Raw genomic sequence first — 15,498 nt, 5'->3', positions numbered from 1 at the left:
GTAAATTCATTTAAGTACTTCATTTATATTTTAAAAAATTAATCAGCTGATTCTTACACAGCTAAGCCTTGCTTTATAAATATAATACAGCCATAATAAATTGCAAGGTATTAACTCTCACATATACTCTGCATAGCATTTTATACCCAATCTGTATAGTACAGCTTGCAACAAAGGCATCTTAAATAAACTGAGGAAAAAGTGCCTGGTTTGTAATGTTTTTACAAAAGTAGAACATAACTCATCGTTTCATTATAGATTTAGCTGAGTAAGCTTTATTTAGAAAAAAATAATTTAAATGTTTGGGGTTGTATTTAGTGGGTTTAGTTTTTGGATAGAAAGAAAATTGACCAATACAGCAATAGAGCATCTAGAATGACATATTTGCCTCATTCAGCATAGACAGTTTTGCAAATGGATTTATCTTCCTTTCCGTTCATTAACAGATACATTAGTGAAAATTCAACCATTTCCAAAGAGATTCCAATAATACGTATTAAAGGAGCAGATTATGTTTTTGAATTGAATTACAGAAGGTGGCTCTTTTTTTAATAGAGTTTCCATTAATTTTCTTCACTCAAATAGAGCATCTTCTGTATTGGCTATTTACATGATCATCAAGAGCAAAATATATGTAATAACCCAGTAACAGCATTGTGTGCTAGAAATTATATATTAAAATCCTTAAACTTCGGGAAAGAATTGGTCATTTTCAAAAGTCTTGCCCCACAGTTCATGTAGAAAAGTACAATAGCAACTCAAGAGCTTTTGGAGAATATATAAGAACAGAAGGGCATTGGCAGAACCTTGATCATATATTATGCAATTGTAAGGCATATACTGTATACATCAGGCTATGAAACTTTTGGAATGTAGTACTGCTTAAAGTATAAAACAGACAACTATATTTTAGTATATTTATTAGAGTCAGACTCTAAATTAGTGGAGAATGTATCTCTCCCAACTTTTCAAACAAACCAAAACAAAACCCAAATGATAAAACGGGGATATTAATGCTGGCCATTACAAAAAATTAAATTTCTCTTCTAAAAAGGAATAATGTGTCAACTTGCTTTATATGAGCAACTCAGGATAATTTCTAAATGAAGATACCATTTGATAAGCAGCACAGAAAAAGCCTTTGAGTTGCTTTAATTATACAAAACGATGGACCTTGATACTAGAACGTCTAACCATAGTAATAGGACCAAACTAGATGACATTAGAGTTGGATTGAACATACAGGTTTTTAAAAATGCAAATCACATTCACTAGGAGAAAATCTGATCATTACCGGGGCTGAAGTAATTTGACCTTTTTTCTTCCTCCTACAAGCCCTAGTACAATCACCCTTTTAAAATAACACTAGGTGAAACTTCAATAGGGATTACTCTTTCAAAGCAAATACTAGCTTCAACAAATAAGTTTTCTCCACAATTAGGGAGGGAAGATATAGATTCCATTTCCCAGACATCAGATTAAACCAAGCTGATTTTATCTGCATTTCTAAAACAACATGCAAATCATTTATAAATACTCATTTAATAGTTACCTCTGGGCTGGTTGTGAAAGCTATGACTCCTACAAGATCATTAAAATGTTCTATTCTTGAACTGCAAAATCAAAGTAAGAAAGTGTTCCCCATTATATATATTATCTTGAATATGATCCGAGATGGGAAATAGCAAGCAATACTTTAAGAAACTTTATTTTAATCCTTGCAATTCCCAAGATAACATTTGCCTAGAGACAGACAATATTTGTTCAAAAACATAGTAGGAATTTTGCATTTTTTTCAGGCTTTGCAAAAGATATCTGAGCTGACAGGACCTGGGGATAATATAATTGTAAAAGACTCCATAAATAAATAGTAGCAACTATTTATATATATATACTACTAAAACACCATGGTATTTAAATTTATTAGAATGTATAATTACAAAAGAACAAACTCTTATTCACTTTTTAACATAGCAGTACAGCATTTATTATGCTTTTTTCTAAGAATTCCCAGTTACTTCTTCCAGGAATTATTCCGTGTATAAAGATAATATACACAATAGCAAACATTTTCTGGTTGGTTGACAAGGATTCAAAGTCCTTCATCATTATATACTGGAGAAACGGGCTTTACAATGCTTTGTGGATTAGGTTCCATAAGGGGGCGCCAAGTCACTTCCCCAGACAGCAGCAGGTCTTCTCCTGACATAGCATCCAGATGCTGCACCTGATAATCACAGCAAAATAGTGCAAGTCACTTACAGATATGTTGGAAGGGTAATTCTTCTGTCAGGTTACTGATGGAAGATGGGGCCAAAGTTAGACATTAATGGTAAAACCAGACATTTAAAAGATAAAGTGCCCACCTCACCACCAAAGGATAATGTACAATGTTTATCCAAGAGCAGCTGTTTTCTACACAGCAATTGTAACACAGTCAGCAAATGGGCCCATATCTTATTATTTCCTGAAATACAATATTTGTTTAATGAGTGCTCCAGAAAGAAAGAATAGGTTGTCTTTGTTATTGAGAATATTCAAATGCAATTTATCTCAACATGGCTTCAACTGGTTGCTCTACTGAAATACTCTAGTTTTGTTATAGTACAATTCCAGAAGGTTTCTTGATTATCAGCAGCTTGTCTAAGGTAGAGCTCTGAACACCCCACTAAAAGTGTTCTTCTTTACACTTTTTGAATTGTTCCCCAACATACAGGGATTCCAGTCTCCAGTTGTTTATTTACTGGTTTAATGTACATCCAGCCTTTCCATCAACAAATAGCATACAAATGGCTTGCCATGTGCTAAATAAATACTAAATGGTTAATAATATATTAAAAAAAACCAACTATGTACCATTAACAATAATTAAAACACAATTAGAAGTGTGTTATTAAAATAGCACCAATTCAGCTTCAGAGGTGCTTCATAACATATATGAACACATAAGTTTCATTAAAGCAGCTGCATCTGTTTCAAAGACTGCAATTGCAGTAGAAGAAAGCTCCTCAGAACAGCTGTGCAATACTGGAAACAGATGTAAATGTCTTGATAAGCTGCAGACAGGGATTGCTGAGAAACACCAAGTTCCTAAATAGCTCTTCCCAATAACAATTCCCAATTAACAGAATTCCATTAATTTACACATTAAATGTGTGCTAAAATAAAAACTTTTCAGCCTGCCAGAATATAGCAGAAAGGCAGCTAACATGATTTCCCTTGGGTGTGAGAAGTCAAGAACTTTACAGATAAAAGAAAAAAAACTGATTTCTGAAAATTGCTGTAAGAAGCAGGATCAAGGCATGTATTTTAGAGACAATATTATGGAAAACCCCTTAAGTTTAGTTATCAAAAAGGAAAATCAAGAAAGTTTAGCTTCTTACCAAACATGATCTTTTTTCATGAAATAGTAAAGGAACCTACATATATTCTATGCTGCTTACCTGCTTGCGCACATATTCTACCATCATTGCCAGCTGCCTAGGATCACTGCAATTTGTTTCAAACAGATTTCTCCAGATAGCTGCTGCAAGTACATGATCATCTGAGAGTATTCCCTAAAATAAATTTTTAAAGAAGATGCTCAGATTTACTTTAAAAAGCTGTTATTCGTATAGGACAATCCTTTACAGAAAAGGGGCAACTTATGATTTACCAGAGGCTTGTTGTAAAGAAGAAATGACAGACAGAAAGAACAAGCAAGCAGCATAGCATCATTTAGAACACGGGTGTCAAACTCGCCACGTCACATGACATGTCGCAACATATCGTGATTTTTTTGCATCGCCGGAGCTGGGGTGGGCACAGCCTCCGTATGATGCAACCGGCCCACAGGCCGGCAGTTTGACACCCCTGATTTAGACCATTCCAATCTTTTTTGTAGCTAACTCATGAAATGGTTTGTTGGTGTGCTGCTGCTAGTGACAGTGGGAAATATGCTATCTCAAATAGATTGGCTAGGAGGAAATTGGACAAGGCTTTCATAAAAAACCCCAACAACTGTATTAAAAATCTTTGGTTTCTTACAGCAGAAAATAAACATTTTTCAAATGGAGTCATTGAGATCTCATTATTTTCCTCTTGCTTTTTTAAGATTTTTTTTATCCCATATATATATATATATATATAATTTTTTAAATAAATAACTCAAGGCAGTGAACAGACCTAACCAGCAACCCTGTGAGATGAGTTGGGCTGACAAAGAGTGACTGGCCCAAAGTCACCCAGCTTGTTTTCATGCCTAAGGCAGGACTAGGTCTCCTGGTGCCTTAATGTTAGTCTGGTGCCTTAAAGTTATAGAGCAGGGGTGTCAAACTGCCGGCCCGCGGGACAGACGCGTCATCCGGAAGCCGCACCCACCCTATTGCCGGCAATGGCAAAACCGTCCCGATATGTTACGTGACGTTGCGAGTTTGACATGTCTGTTATAGAGGATGAAGGATTTGTTGCAGACTTGCCATACTTGAAATCTCTGATCATGCTTTACTCCCTATCTTCTCCTAGCTATTTGTAAATACACATGGACTGCTAAATAGAAAGGTTATTACTACCTTGTTCATTTTCACCTCTGTAGGAAAGACCAGCAATGGGTCTTCTTCTGTCACATACAGTGTGCACTACATCCCAGAAGAAGTTACCAAATCAGCCCATTTGAATAAGATATTTCCTAGTCAAAATATTGTTCCTTACATTTTTATTTATTAGATTCCTAAGATACATGTCACATGACTCAAAGAAGTATAGTAGAGTTGCATAACCAGAGAACACACCAGGTCTCACAAATTTGCAGGTCTTCAATGAGGGGACCTGGAACATGCTGACCATGTCCAAGAGGGGTTTTATGAATAACTATCAACATCTTAAAATGCACTGGGAAGCCAAACAACAGCTTGCCCAGTAGAAATATGACAAGAAGGTGCCACAATCACTTAATTATTTGCAGATTCAGGACTACTTGTAGCTTTTGAACAGTCTTCAAGGGTAGCCCCATATAAAATGCATTGCAGTAGTCCAAAGAAGAGGAAACTAAGATGTGGATAACCATAAGAACAGTCTTAAAATCCATTCAATAAAGCTGGACAATCCCCAAGAGTGGGTAGATCCTGAACCCATAGCTAATTTATCTTGGTCTGGTCAAGTCTACATCTCTAGACCCTCCCTAACAATCTCTAAGCCAGTGGTTCTCAACCTGTGGGTCGGGACCCCTTTGGGGGTCGAACAATCCTTTCACAGGGGTTGCCTAAGACCATCGGAAAACACATATTTCCGATGGTCTTAGGAATCGAGACACCGCTCCTCTATCTCCTTGCCCTCCTCTTGGCGTTCTCTCTCTCTCTCTCTCTCTCTCTCTCTCTCTCTCTCTCTCTCTCTCTCTCTCTCTCTCTCTCTCTCTCTCTCTCTCTCTCTCTCTCTCTCTTTCTCTCTCCCTCTCCCCGCCTGGGCGCTTCTCCAACCAGGCTGGGCGGAGCTGGCGGAATGGTCTTCCCCCCCTCCCTGGCCAGCTGGATGGGGGGTTGGGGGTCACCACAACATGAGGAACTGTATTAAAGGGTCGCGTCATTAGGAAGGTTGAGAACCACTGCTCTAAGCACTTCAACAGAAGCCCTTATTTGCTTTACTAAACAGAATAAAGATTATTTTAAAAATATTTAAAAGGAAAATAAAATAAAAGGGACAGCAGGAGATTATAGTACCTATAGATAACAATGTAGTTTTTAAATACAATATTAGATCTTGACTACTTTACATAAAATAACAAGCTATAGACAGGACTGCAGAATGTGTAATCAATCTGTGGTTAGAAACAAGTAAGACACAAGGAGATCCAGGCAGCAGATTCAGCATTATGATGGGTTTATTCAGGAGCATGTATTAAAACAAATACTATTTAACAGCAAAAAAGTTAAATCTCAAGCGAAATATGAACAGTTTGGTATCAGGTTCCCAAACAGATGTTACAGATGAGAGACAGAGTGGATTCCTCTTCACTTAATGTTCAAATAGAGACTAGACAGGCGTCCATAAAGGATATTTTATTTTTGATTTCTCTAATACATGGGTGTCAAACTTGCCATGTCACATGACGTGACATATTGTGACTCTTTTTGCATTGCCAACAATGGGGTGAGCGCAGCTTTGGGCCGGCAGTTTGACACCCCTGCTCTAATACAAGGGATTGAGTTTTATGACCTAAAAGGCTTTTCCAATTTGGTAATCTATGATGGTTTTCCAGTGGCCACAGCACATTCTCCTAGCTTCATTCACCTCTCACCAATAGCAGATATAGAATATTAGGAAACATTAACAAACATTCAGGGCATTTGACCACACAACGAGACTAACTCATGTTAACACAGATAGATTTTTTGTTTCTGTTCTCTGCATATTTAACTTTAATTTAACTGTTACATTACCTCATCATATCCAAAAATAGACGCATAGAAAACTTCTGTCAAGGTTCTCAGACTTCTTCTTAGGATAAGAGCATTAACCTGAAAAATAAAAACAATGCTGACTTAGAAGTAGGACTGGTACTAGATGCAAAAACAGCACAAGAAAGCTAAAGTCTCTTGCCTGCTTACTTGCTTACTTTAGATAGCACAGAACATAACATTATATAAATGAAAGATTTGTGATGTATAGAAATGGAAGATGCCTGTATAGACATTGAGTTTATTATATGTATGGACAGTACACCATATTATTAAACAAAAAACAATGTAGCAGCAGTTTATCGAGGACGAAGCTCCTACAACTGATTGCAGGGAACTATCCTAACTTTCTATTGTGATTATCAGTTCTACAAGAGAAGAAGAAAAAAAGACACAAGCAAATAAAAATCATAATTAGCTGATCTCAACACAGTGCTAAACAAATCACACTAAATAAAATGCTGTAAGAGATGCAAAGCAGGATTTGAATGTTTAACCCATAAAAACTGCATAGCCCATCAGCTGCTATTGCTAAACACGAAGAAAAGCCATGAACAACACCAACAATCTGATCCCTTGGATAAAAGCAAGGCATTGTAGTTTCACTAGCAATAGCAATAGACTTATATATCACTTTACAGTGATTTACAGTTTACAAAGTCAGCCTATTGCCCCCAACAATCTGGGTCCTCATTTTATCGACCTCGGAAGGATGGAAAGCTGAGTCAACCTTGAGCTGCTCAGAATCGAACTCCTGACAGTCTGTAGAATTAGCTTACAATACTACATTCTAACCACTGCACCACCACGGCTCTTTAGTGAGATCATTTGCACATAGTTTTTCAGGAACAGACTTGTAATCACTTTGCCTTCAAAGAGCTAATTAATTCAGGTCAGTCTATTAAAACTACACTTTATATAGTCTTCCATTAAACTACTCTTTCATAACTTTTTTAAAAAATAGTTCATACTTACAGCAGAATCATAAAAATTATTTTATGCAAGTGATTTATATTTCCACTTATACAAATTATTAAAATTCATACACTTTACCAGCCATCATAAACTGATTGTGGGGCTACTACTAAATATCTAATGAAAAAGTGCTAAAAATCATAAGGTTAGATGATGACTGCAACCTCAATAATTACTTACATTTTTACCAACTATATAAATTATGTCATTTTCACCCAACCACAGTTGTTCTTTGAATGCATGTTCAAGACAAAGGTTTTGGTCAACAGAATATGCTTCTGAATAAACTGTATTTCTGTCGGGGGAGCAGCTCTCTTGTAACATACCCACAATAAACTAACCTTTTATTTTTAAAACAAATTCTATGAATTATAATATATTTACCATGCTTTTTTGTGAAATAAAAAGGTTACCAAAAGGATTATTTAACACATAGTACAAATATTAGAAGAGGCAAAGAAAATAATTGCACTTTATGCCGTATCCCTTGCATAGCTTTAAAGCAAAAAAGGGGGCACCTTTAAAAAGAATTATTGAGATAACAAAGCTAAGCAAGCATGTCAATAAATAAAAGGATGAGTCTTACACTGAGAAGGGGGAGTGTACCCTGGATAACAGCACAATTTTAAAAGGGCTTCCTCGTATGGAGAAACTCTATGGTTAACTCTAGAGATACAGTACTCCATTAAAGAAAATAAACTTAGAGAGGACTCTTTAGAACAATCTGTCTCAATCCTATCTTCCCAGAAATGCAGAAATCTCAACATCAAGCTTTCAACAATAATTATATCTTAAATTACAATCCTGTCTCAAATGTTATGAATAGTGGAAGACTTATAATTGCTAATAGCCACATCTTATTCTCCTGCAAAATAAGCCCTGCACAGATCTGTGAAGACCAAAACGTGGACTGGAATTACTTCCATATTGGCTTTTGATCAGAGTAACTGAGGAATCTTAGCAGAAACAGGCAATCATTCTAGAAGCCCAGAAGTTTTCTGAAGGCTTCAGATTAAGGGCTGTGCCCCAAATCCCACAAAAATATAAATTAAGCACAGATGCATTAAAGCCACTGAAATCTATGGCTCAAGATTATTTTCAGAAGGTATACAGTGCAATTTTAGATACAACTACGCCCAAGTGAGTCCAACAATGTTTAACTTCCAGATAAATATGCATAGCTTAGAGCTTAAAAATTGTTCCCAGATTGTCAGAACTAAGGAGTTAAAAGATACTCATTTCAAATGTGCTAAGATTCTTAGTTTTATATATAATATAGGAAAGCTATCTTTGAAAAGATTCCTTCACAGTACTCAAGAGATAACATTTAAACTATGATTAATTAATACAGGAACGAACACTGGATGTACATGCTTTCTGCTTTTTCATACAGCACAGTCCCAAGAGGACTTTATTTCAGAGTAATATTCTGATGCAAATCATGATTAGCTCAATTATGTTTAAAACAAGCAAGGTTCAAATCCATATACAAAAATTGTTTATTTCAAGGAAATCATAATTGCAACTAATCACAGTGCACAGTCATTTGGATGTTATGCTTAACTATAGTTAATCAAAAACAAAAGCAAAATGTCTTCTTGTAGAAGAAAAGAAAGGAAGGGAAAGCACGTACAGCTAAGGCCCACTTCATTTCTCTTGTTACAATCAGCAATTGATTATACAGCAACGACTAATTTGAACATTTCAACATTTTCATCCAACATATAAAGATATAAATACACTTGATTGTTAATTATCCTTCTTTTCCCCCCAATCCATCTATTACTAATTTCTGGCACACTTGTTGCTATTTTTATATAAATGGATTTCTAGACTGAGTTTTTTTTTAAATGGACATTTTAATTATCCATAAAAGATGGCATATATGTTAACAGGATTTTTAACTTTTCCCACATCTTTCAAAAGTAAAGGAAGAAAATTCTGCTTCTTCAAGGGCTTCTTTTGCACAAGGCATGCCTGCCATAAAACAGTTAACAGTAAAATATTTTCTTGCCAATATTTTAAGAGTGCAGAAGGTTCCAAATTGCTGGTAAAACAAACAATGCCAGACTGTGAAAACTCCTGGCTGCCATGCTCCTTGATATTAACAAGAGTTTCTTTATTGCTGTAACCTTTCTGAAGTGAATAAAAATTATTTCTCTGCCCTAGTTCTGCCCTCCAGTAAAAGGAAAAAAGTGAACCACAAAATGTTACAGAGTAAGTTGACCAGAATTCTGGAGAATTCCAGTCTTAAACATTTATTTATATATTATTATATAAATAGATTGCTCCTCAGTTGTAACAGCCAAATTGTTCATCAATACCACCAGTACTGTCTTTGCGAATTCTAAGAAGTTTGCGCATTTCTATTGATAGATACATATACAAAGGATACTTTATGCCAAAGTTTTCATCCAATGTCTCATGGAAGCAGGCAAATATTTTTCTTTCTAATATTAGGGAGAGGGGGTCACTTATTAATTGACACAACCTGAAATACTATTGGGAGATAGCCAGTCTTAAAGGTTTTTATGCATTTTCTAACCTTGCACATTTAGAACACAATCCAGTACTTTTGATTTCAAAGAAGGACAGATTGAAAAGAGCCTGTTTCTATAAATCAATGGATTAGCAAGATTCTAAATGAGACAAACTGAAAACTTTACTTTTTTTCCTGAGGGAAAGTTTTGATAAGATGTGAGGTCTTGCATAAAGCTGAATGAATTGTATCATTATAATGTATGCTGAAGTGAATTATATGCATCTCAAAATAGGCACCAGAGTAATGCTGAAGAGAAGGACATAAAACTGGTATGGATCACTTTGACCTCAGTTGGGAATTGACATTATCCTAAGATAAACAAAATATGGAAGTAGACATCAGTTAAAGAAAGGACTATAAGGCAATATTATTTTAACAACCGAGATGGGAAGACCATTTAGAATTTAGAAACAAAGAAGCATTAATTTCACAAAACCTCAAAATCAAGTGGTGAATATTACTCTTTTGGATATGGCATATATCTGAATAAAACCTAGTCAGAGATGGGTACCAGGGTGGTCTTTCAATAGACTTTAGTCCTCTTTATATCTTGGTGAACAGATGAGAATATCAATATTTGAAACTGGACTGTAGGAAAAAGTTAGGGTTAATACTGTTTTTCTGTACTGCTTACCTTTCTGCTTATTAGCATGTCTACCGAAACCTCTACCTGAACACCTCTCTTATCATGGGAATACTTTTAGATTCTTCTGCTGTTAGTGCTAGGAGCTTTCAGTTCCCATGTCCTTAGAGTGGAGTTAGGAATGATTTAGGAATTCGCAACATCCATGGGTCTGTCTTAAATGTCCAGTCTTTACTTTGGAATAGATGGTTTGTAATTTGAAAGTGGACATCATGATTACTCCTTGGTCATAGCCAGACCACACTCTAGTGAGTTTATAGTTCATTGGCACCGTACCACTGCAATTGATCCACACCAAATCTGTTGCTCTAAGGAATTTTCTCAAGCAATTTTATAGTCTCAGCAACTGGTCAGTCTCTGGAATTCAGAGAAAAGGGTATTTAATGTGATTGCCCTGAAAAAGTCTCTTTCCACATCTTCAGCCAGGGACACCCTTGATTCACTGAGAAGTTCCAGAAGGTAAACTAGCAGAAACAAAACCTATAGTGCCAGTGCCAATAAGATGAGGAGTGAATATTTGATTTATGGGACTTTTAGACTTCAATTAATGTTTCACTATTCAAACAACATACAAAATAAAATTTTAAAATAAAAAACAACAACAATGTATCTTGATACAACATTCAAAGTGTCACATCCCTTTCAGAATGACAATCTGTTCCCCAAAGTCATGAGGTACGGGTATCTATAATTAAACACATTTTCAAAAGACTATGAGCAACAAGGTCACTCTTGCCTCTGAGGAGGAGAGCACTTACAGAAAATGCTTGCCTCTGTGTTCCCTCCCATCAAATGCAGACCATCAGAAACTATTCTATGTTAGAATACACTGAGTGGGCAAATTCTAACTGAAATAGGCAGTCCTGGAGATAACATTCAATGTTTCACAGGGAGAAAGAGGCATTAGATACCTTATCCTAAAAAACATCTCACTAGAGAGTACTAGTCTCCAACCTTCATTTTTAGGGAAGTTCTTGTGGAAGTTAGCTCATAGACAATCTTGGATGATATGGATTACCTTGAACTCTATACTTGGATTTCAATGCAATTAGTAATTCTAATTAAATTTACAGGTTCATTTTCATTATACAATTTGTTACTTTAGACTTTTGTTATTTTGGGCATCCATGAAATTCAGAATATATTAATTGTAACTACTACAGCTGGAATGGACATCTTCTGGCCAAACAGGAAAAGAAAAGAAAGGGGTGGAAGTTTTGTTTTAGTTACTTACAGCCAGATTCTTTCAGCTTTACTAGTGCAGTATGAAGTAACTTTAGTAAACTTCAAGTCAAATCAAGTTATAATGAGGGAAGGTAAGAGGGGCTACTAAGTATAAATAGCTCTACCTAACATAAAACAAAGACTTCATTGTACTCCGTGCGCAGAATCAATACATGAATTCAAGAAACACTTCAATGTGTTTCTGGAAAAGGAGGGGCCTGAGTGGTCTGGAGGAAAAGCAGGAAGGTAGGATTAAGATAAATTAAAATGTGGTTGGCATATTGGGCTGGATGGCCCCTTTCTGCTCCTATCATCTTGTACAATTTTTAAAGCAGGCTCAGCTACAAATCAGGATTTTATACTGAACAAACAAGTCTTAGATGTAGTGGGATTACAGTGTCCCTTCAACTTGAGAGCAACATTTTGTTTAAAAAAATGTTTATTTGCCACAAGGAATATTCATTTCAAAATCTGATCTTCGTTCACATTTTCCACAAGATTTAAACACTCCTTAAATTTTTTAAAGAAACGAAGGTCAGGAATAAGTAAACTAAAAATGGTTTAGATATCTCAGCAACTTGTACTTTTGCTTCTTTCTGTTTGATATTGCACAAATCAATTTATATGTAGATATTATTCAAAATTTGTTTTGATTGTACAATTTTAATGACTCTACAATTTTAATGACTCTTCGTGTGAGTTTAGAAGCATTTAGGAGAGTAATTTTATTGAAAGTTGGTGAATTGCACGTTAACCCCTGGAAAAACAAGAAAAAGGGACAAAAGTAGAGAAAAAAGATCCATTCTTTAAATCCAAGTTTTCATTTGTTGCTGAGACAGTAAGAAAATGAATTAACATATGAGAATGCTAAGAATAAAGGCTTTCCTATTTTTTATTGTGTGTAGAAAGTATGAAGTCAAGGTTTCCAGGAATGGTGGGAGACCACAAGATAATGCTACAGTATTATTACTTACTGTGAAAAGAGAGAGTATGTTATGTAATTAATTATCGACTCTAAAAAACATACTTTGCAAGTTCAGGTGCTTTTCAGAAAAGATAAGTCATCTACATACGTAGTAAAAATAAACATCATGGAGAGAATGTATCCCAAGATCAGGAGAAGGAGCAATGATATCAAATGTAATTTCTCCTACTGGTTTCTTGGTTTCCAGTTACAGCATTGACAACATAGGCTTCCAAACAACAAAATCAGAAAAAAATAATTTCGCGAATTGTAAGAATAACTCCTTATATGATAGTAAAAATGGACAATGGTATGGACTCAAAAGAAGAGACCACAATAGTACAGAATCTTGCTAAAAGAACCTGCTTCTGAAATAAATACATTAAAAAGGGGCATGCCATGCCTGTTTTGTATAAACCTGAGAACCCAAGCAAGTAACTACAGTACCATTTACTCCAAGGGAAATCAGCTGAACATCTGGTAGGAATTACATATTCTTGCATAAGATATTTCTAAAGATATCTAAACAGCTTTCAGAATCATAAATCACTAAAATGTTGAGAGTCCATGCCACAAGTTATAACATAAAGGCAATAAAAGAAAAACTGGAATACAATGAAAAAAAATAGTCTGGAAAATGCTCCCATTTGGTACCCAAAAAAGAGTTCTGCATCATCTTTTATTGAAATGACTGAAAAATAATTGAGGGAAAATCAGGGGTTATGCTCTACTTAAGAGAATTTACCAAAATACTTAGTTCTAGATCAGGAAATGAGCAACTTTTTGAAACTGGCACTTCATAATAGCAGAGGGAAGAGTTGCTATGGATTCACAATGATTCAAGATAGGCAGAACTGCATCATTTACTTCACGGGTGTCAAACTCACCACGTCACATGACATATCGCGACTTTTTCGCACTTCCGGAGCTGAGGTGAGTGCGGCCTCCGCATGATTCAACCGGCCCGTGGGCTGGCAGTTTGACACCCTAACTTACTTGAATAAGGCCATTTAAAGGTATGCTGGTTTTTGTCCTTTTTTTTTTTAATTATATGAAGCAGGCATTAGAGCTTATAGTGTCATTTTTCTCCCTGCTTCAACATGGCAGCAAAACATGCTGTCAATTTTGGGGACTGCAGAACACAAGTACAGGGCCAGGTATATTTCTGATAATTGTTTGACTACTTTGCTTTACAACAGTAAATGTAGACTGTGATTTCAGGGTCAATGACTCCTGAAACCTTAGATGTGGCCTTCAAAAGAGTTTTCTTTTGTAACAAATTATAATTTGGTAAATTAAATCAAATGTAAAGGTAAATTAAATGAAACTAATTTTTTGTTCAGGCTGATTCCCTAGCTTTTTGAGTAGAGCTTTCAACTCATCATTTAAAGGCCAAATGTGGCCCTTGTTTCAGAAAAAAACCCACTCCACTATTGTACATCATTACTCTAAAAGATTTCTAACTTTCATTTTCTCAGAACCAATATGTGCAAATTTACAGATTACTATGTAGTTCTGTTTCATAATTATATATAGACAATTATACCTTACTTAATGGAAGTTAGGCATAAGCTGTTTGTAAAATTCCACCTGCAGCAAACCGATTAAGCGGCAAAACCTTTAATTAAACATAACCTTCTGTTTAAATTGAAATGGAACATTATGACCACCAGCTTGGAACAAGATGGGATGATAAGAAGCTAACTTCGAAGTATGATTTAATATTCTTGTTCTCAAGCTGATATCCACTATATATCTCTATTTGGATGGAATATAAAAATCATTTTAAAACTATAATGCAACTCAAAAGAGAAACATAGAAGCTCAATGCATAAGCAAAATATTCATGTACATTCAGATAATAAAATATGATATGATTACCCATATGCCCACCTTATTGAGTCACATTTATTAATATGATGATGGTGGTGATTGAGATGAGTGTTGTTTTTCATGCAGCAATTTACATATTTACATTTTATAAAAATAAAGCCCATGTTTTGGCTCAAACTCACAACACTGAATAGCTGGCAGTTTAGGCAACTATGTGTGTAAATTGCACAACCAGAGTGAAATTAAGTTATTTTTAATGATGCCTAATATTACAATTAACACTTTAAATCACAGTATCAAATTTTTATGCTTTTTTAAAAGTTTGGTAGAAAAATCAGAAGTGGAAAAATTAGATAAAGAATACTGGTTAGCCACATGGACACACCTGGTACATAATCAACAAAATTAACTTCGGGTTTTAGGGGCAGCAGAATAAAATTTATATATGAAACCTGCCAGCACCAGTAGAATTGCTGAGGCCAAAGGCTTTCTTTTTGTTTTTACAGCTGCTTCAAGTTTTGGTTCCCTCTTGCCAACAATCAAAAGTGCTGAAAGAACCCAGGTTAAAGGGTTCCAACATTTTGCAGCTAAGATTCATATTGCAACAATTTTAACAGCCAGTCTATGAATTAATATACTGTTTAAAACTAGGAAAAGCATAAGTTGGAAGTGAAAATGCAGTAGGCTGCCTTGATTCAAATCATGATGTTCTCACATTGGTAACACCAAATAGCAAGTTGTAAAACTAAAGAAAGTGTCCATATCTCAATCTATAAGCATATATCATTTCTACATTACTTACTGTAATTTACTTATCATATTTTAGAAACTGCAGATTTTCCTCATAAAGCAACTCTATGTATACACTAGCTATGTGTTACCACAA

General features: G+C 35.2%; 1 protein-coding gene across 2 annotated transcripts in view; it reads right to left on the bottom strand.

Annotated features, from left to right (window-relative positions):
- Positions 1 to 1,962: 1,962 nt before the first annotated feature.
- Positions 1,963 to 15,498, bottom strand: part of LOC107287105 (ubiquinol-cytochrome-c reductase complex assembly factor 1) — a 31,288-nt gene continuing 17,752 nt past the window's right edge. For both annotated transcript variants that reach the window (XM_015815573.1, XM_015815572.1), the window contains exons 8-10: positions 6,414 to 6,491; positions 3,444 to 3,557; positions 1,963 to 2,227 (exon numbers count right to left, since the gene is read on the bottom strand). In XM_015815573.1, the coding sequence (XP_015671059.1) occupies positions 2,093 to 2,227; positions 3,444 to 3,557; positions 6,414 to 6,491 (327 nt within the window). In that variant the 3' untranslated portion in view covers positions 1,963 to 2,092. The remainder of the gene's footprint in view (positions 2,228 to 3,443; positions 3,558 to 6,413; positions 6,492 to 15,498) is intronic.

The sequence above is a fragment of the Protobothrops mucrosquamatus genome, unplaced genomic scaffold (genome assembly GCF_001527695.2).
Source record: "Protobothrops mucrosquamatus isolate PMUCROS unplaced genomic scaffold, P.Mucros_1.0 scaffold351, whole genome shotgun sequence".
Lineage (NCBI taxonomy): Eukaryota > Metazoa > Chordata > Lepidosauria > Squamata > Viperidae > Protobothrops > Protobothrops mucrosquamatus.
This window is presented reverse-complemented; position numbering and strand designations above follow the sequence as displayed.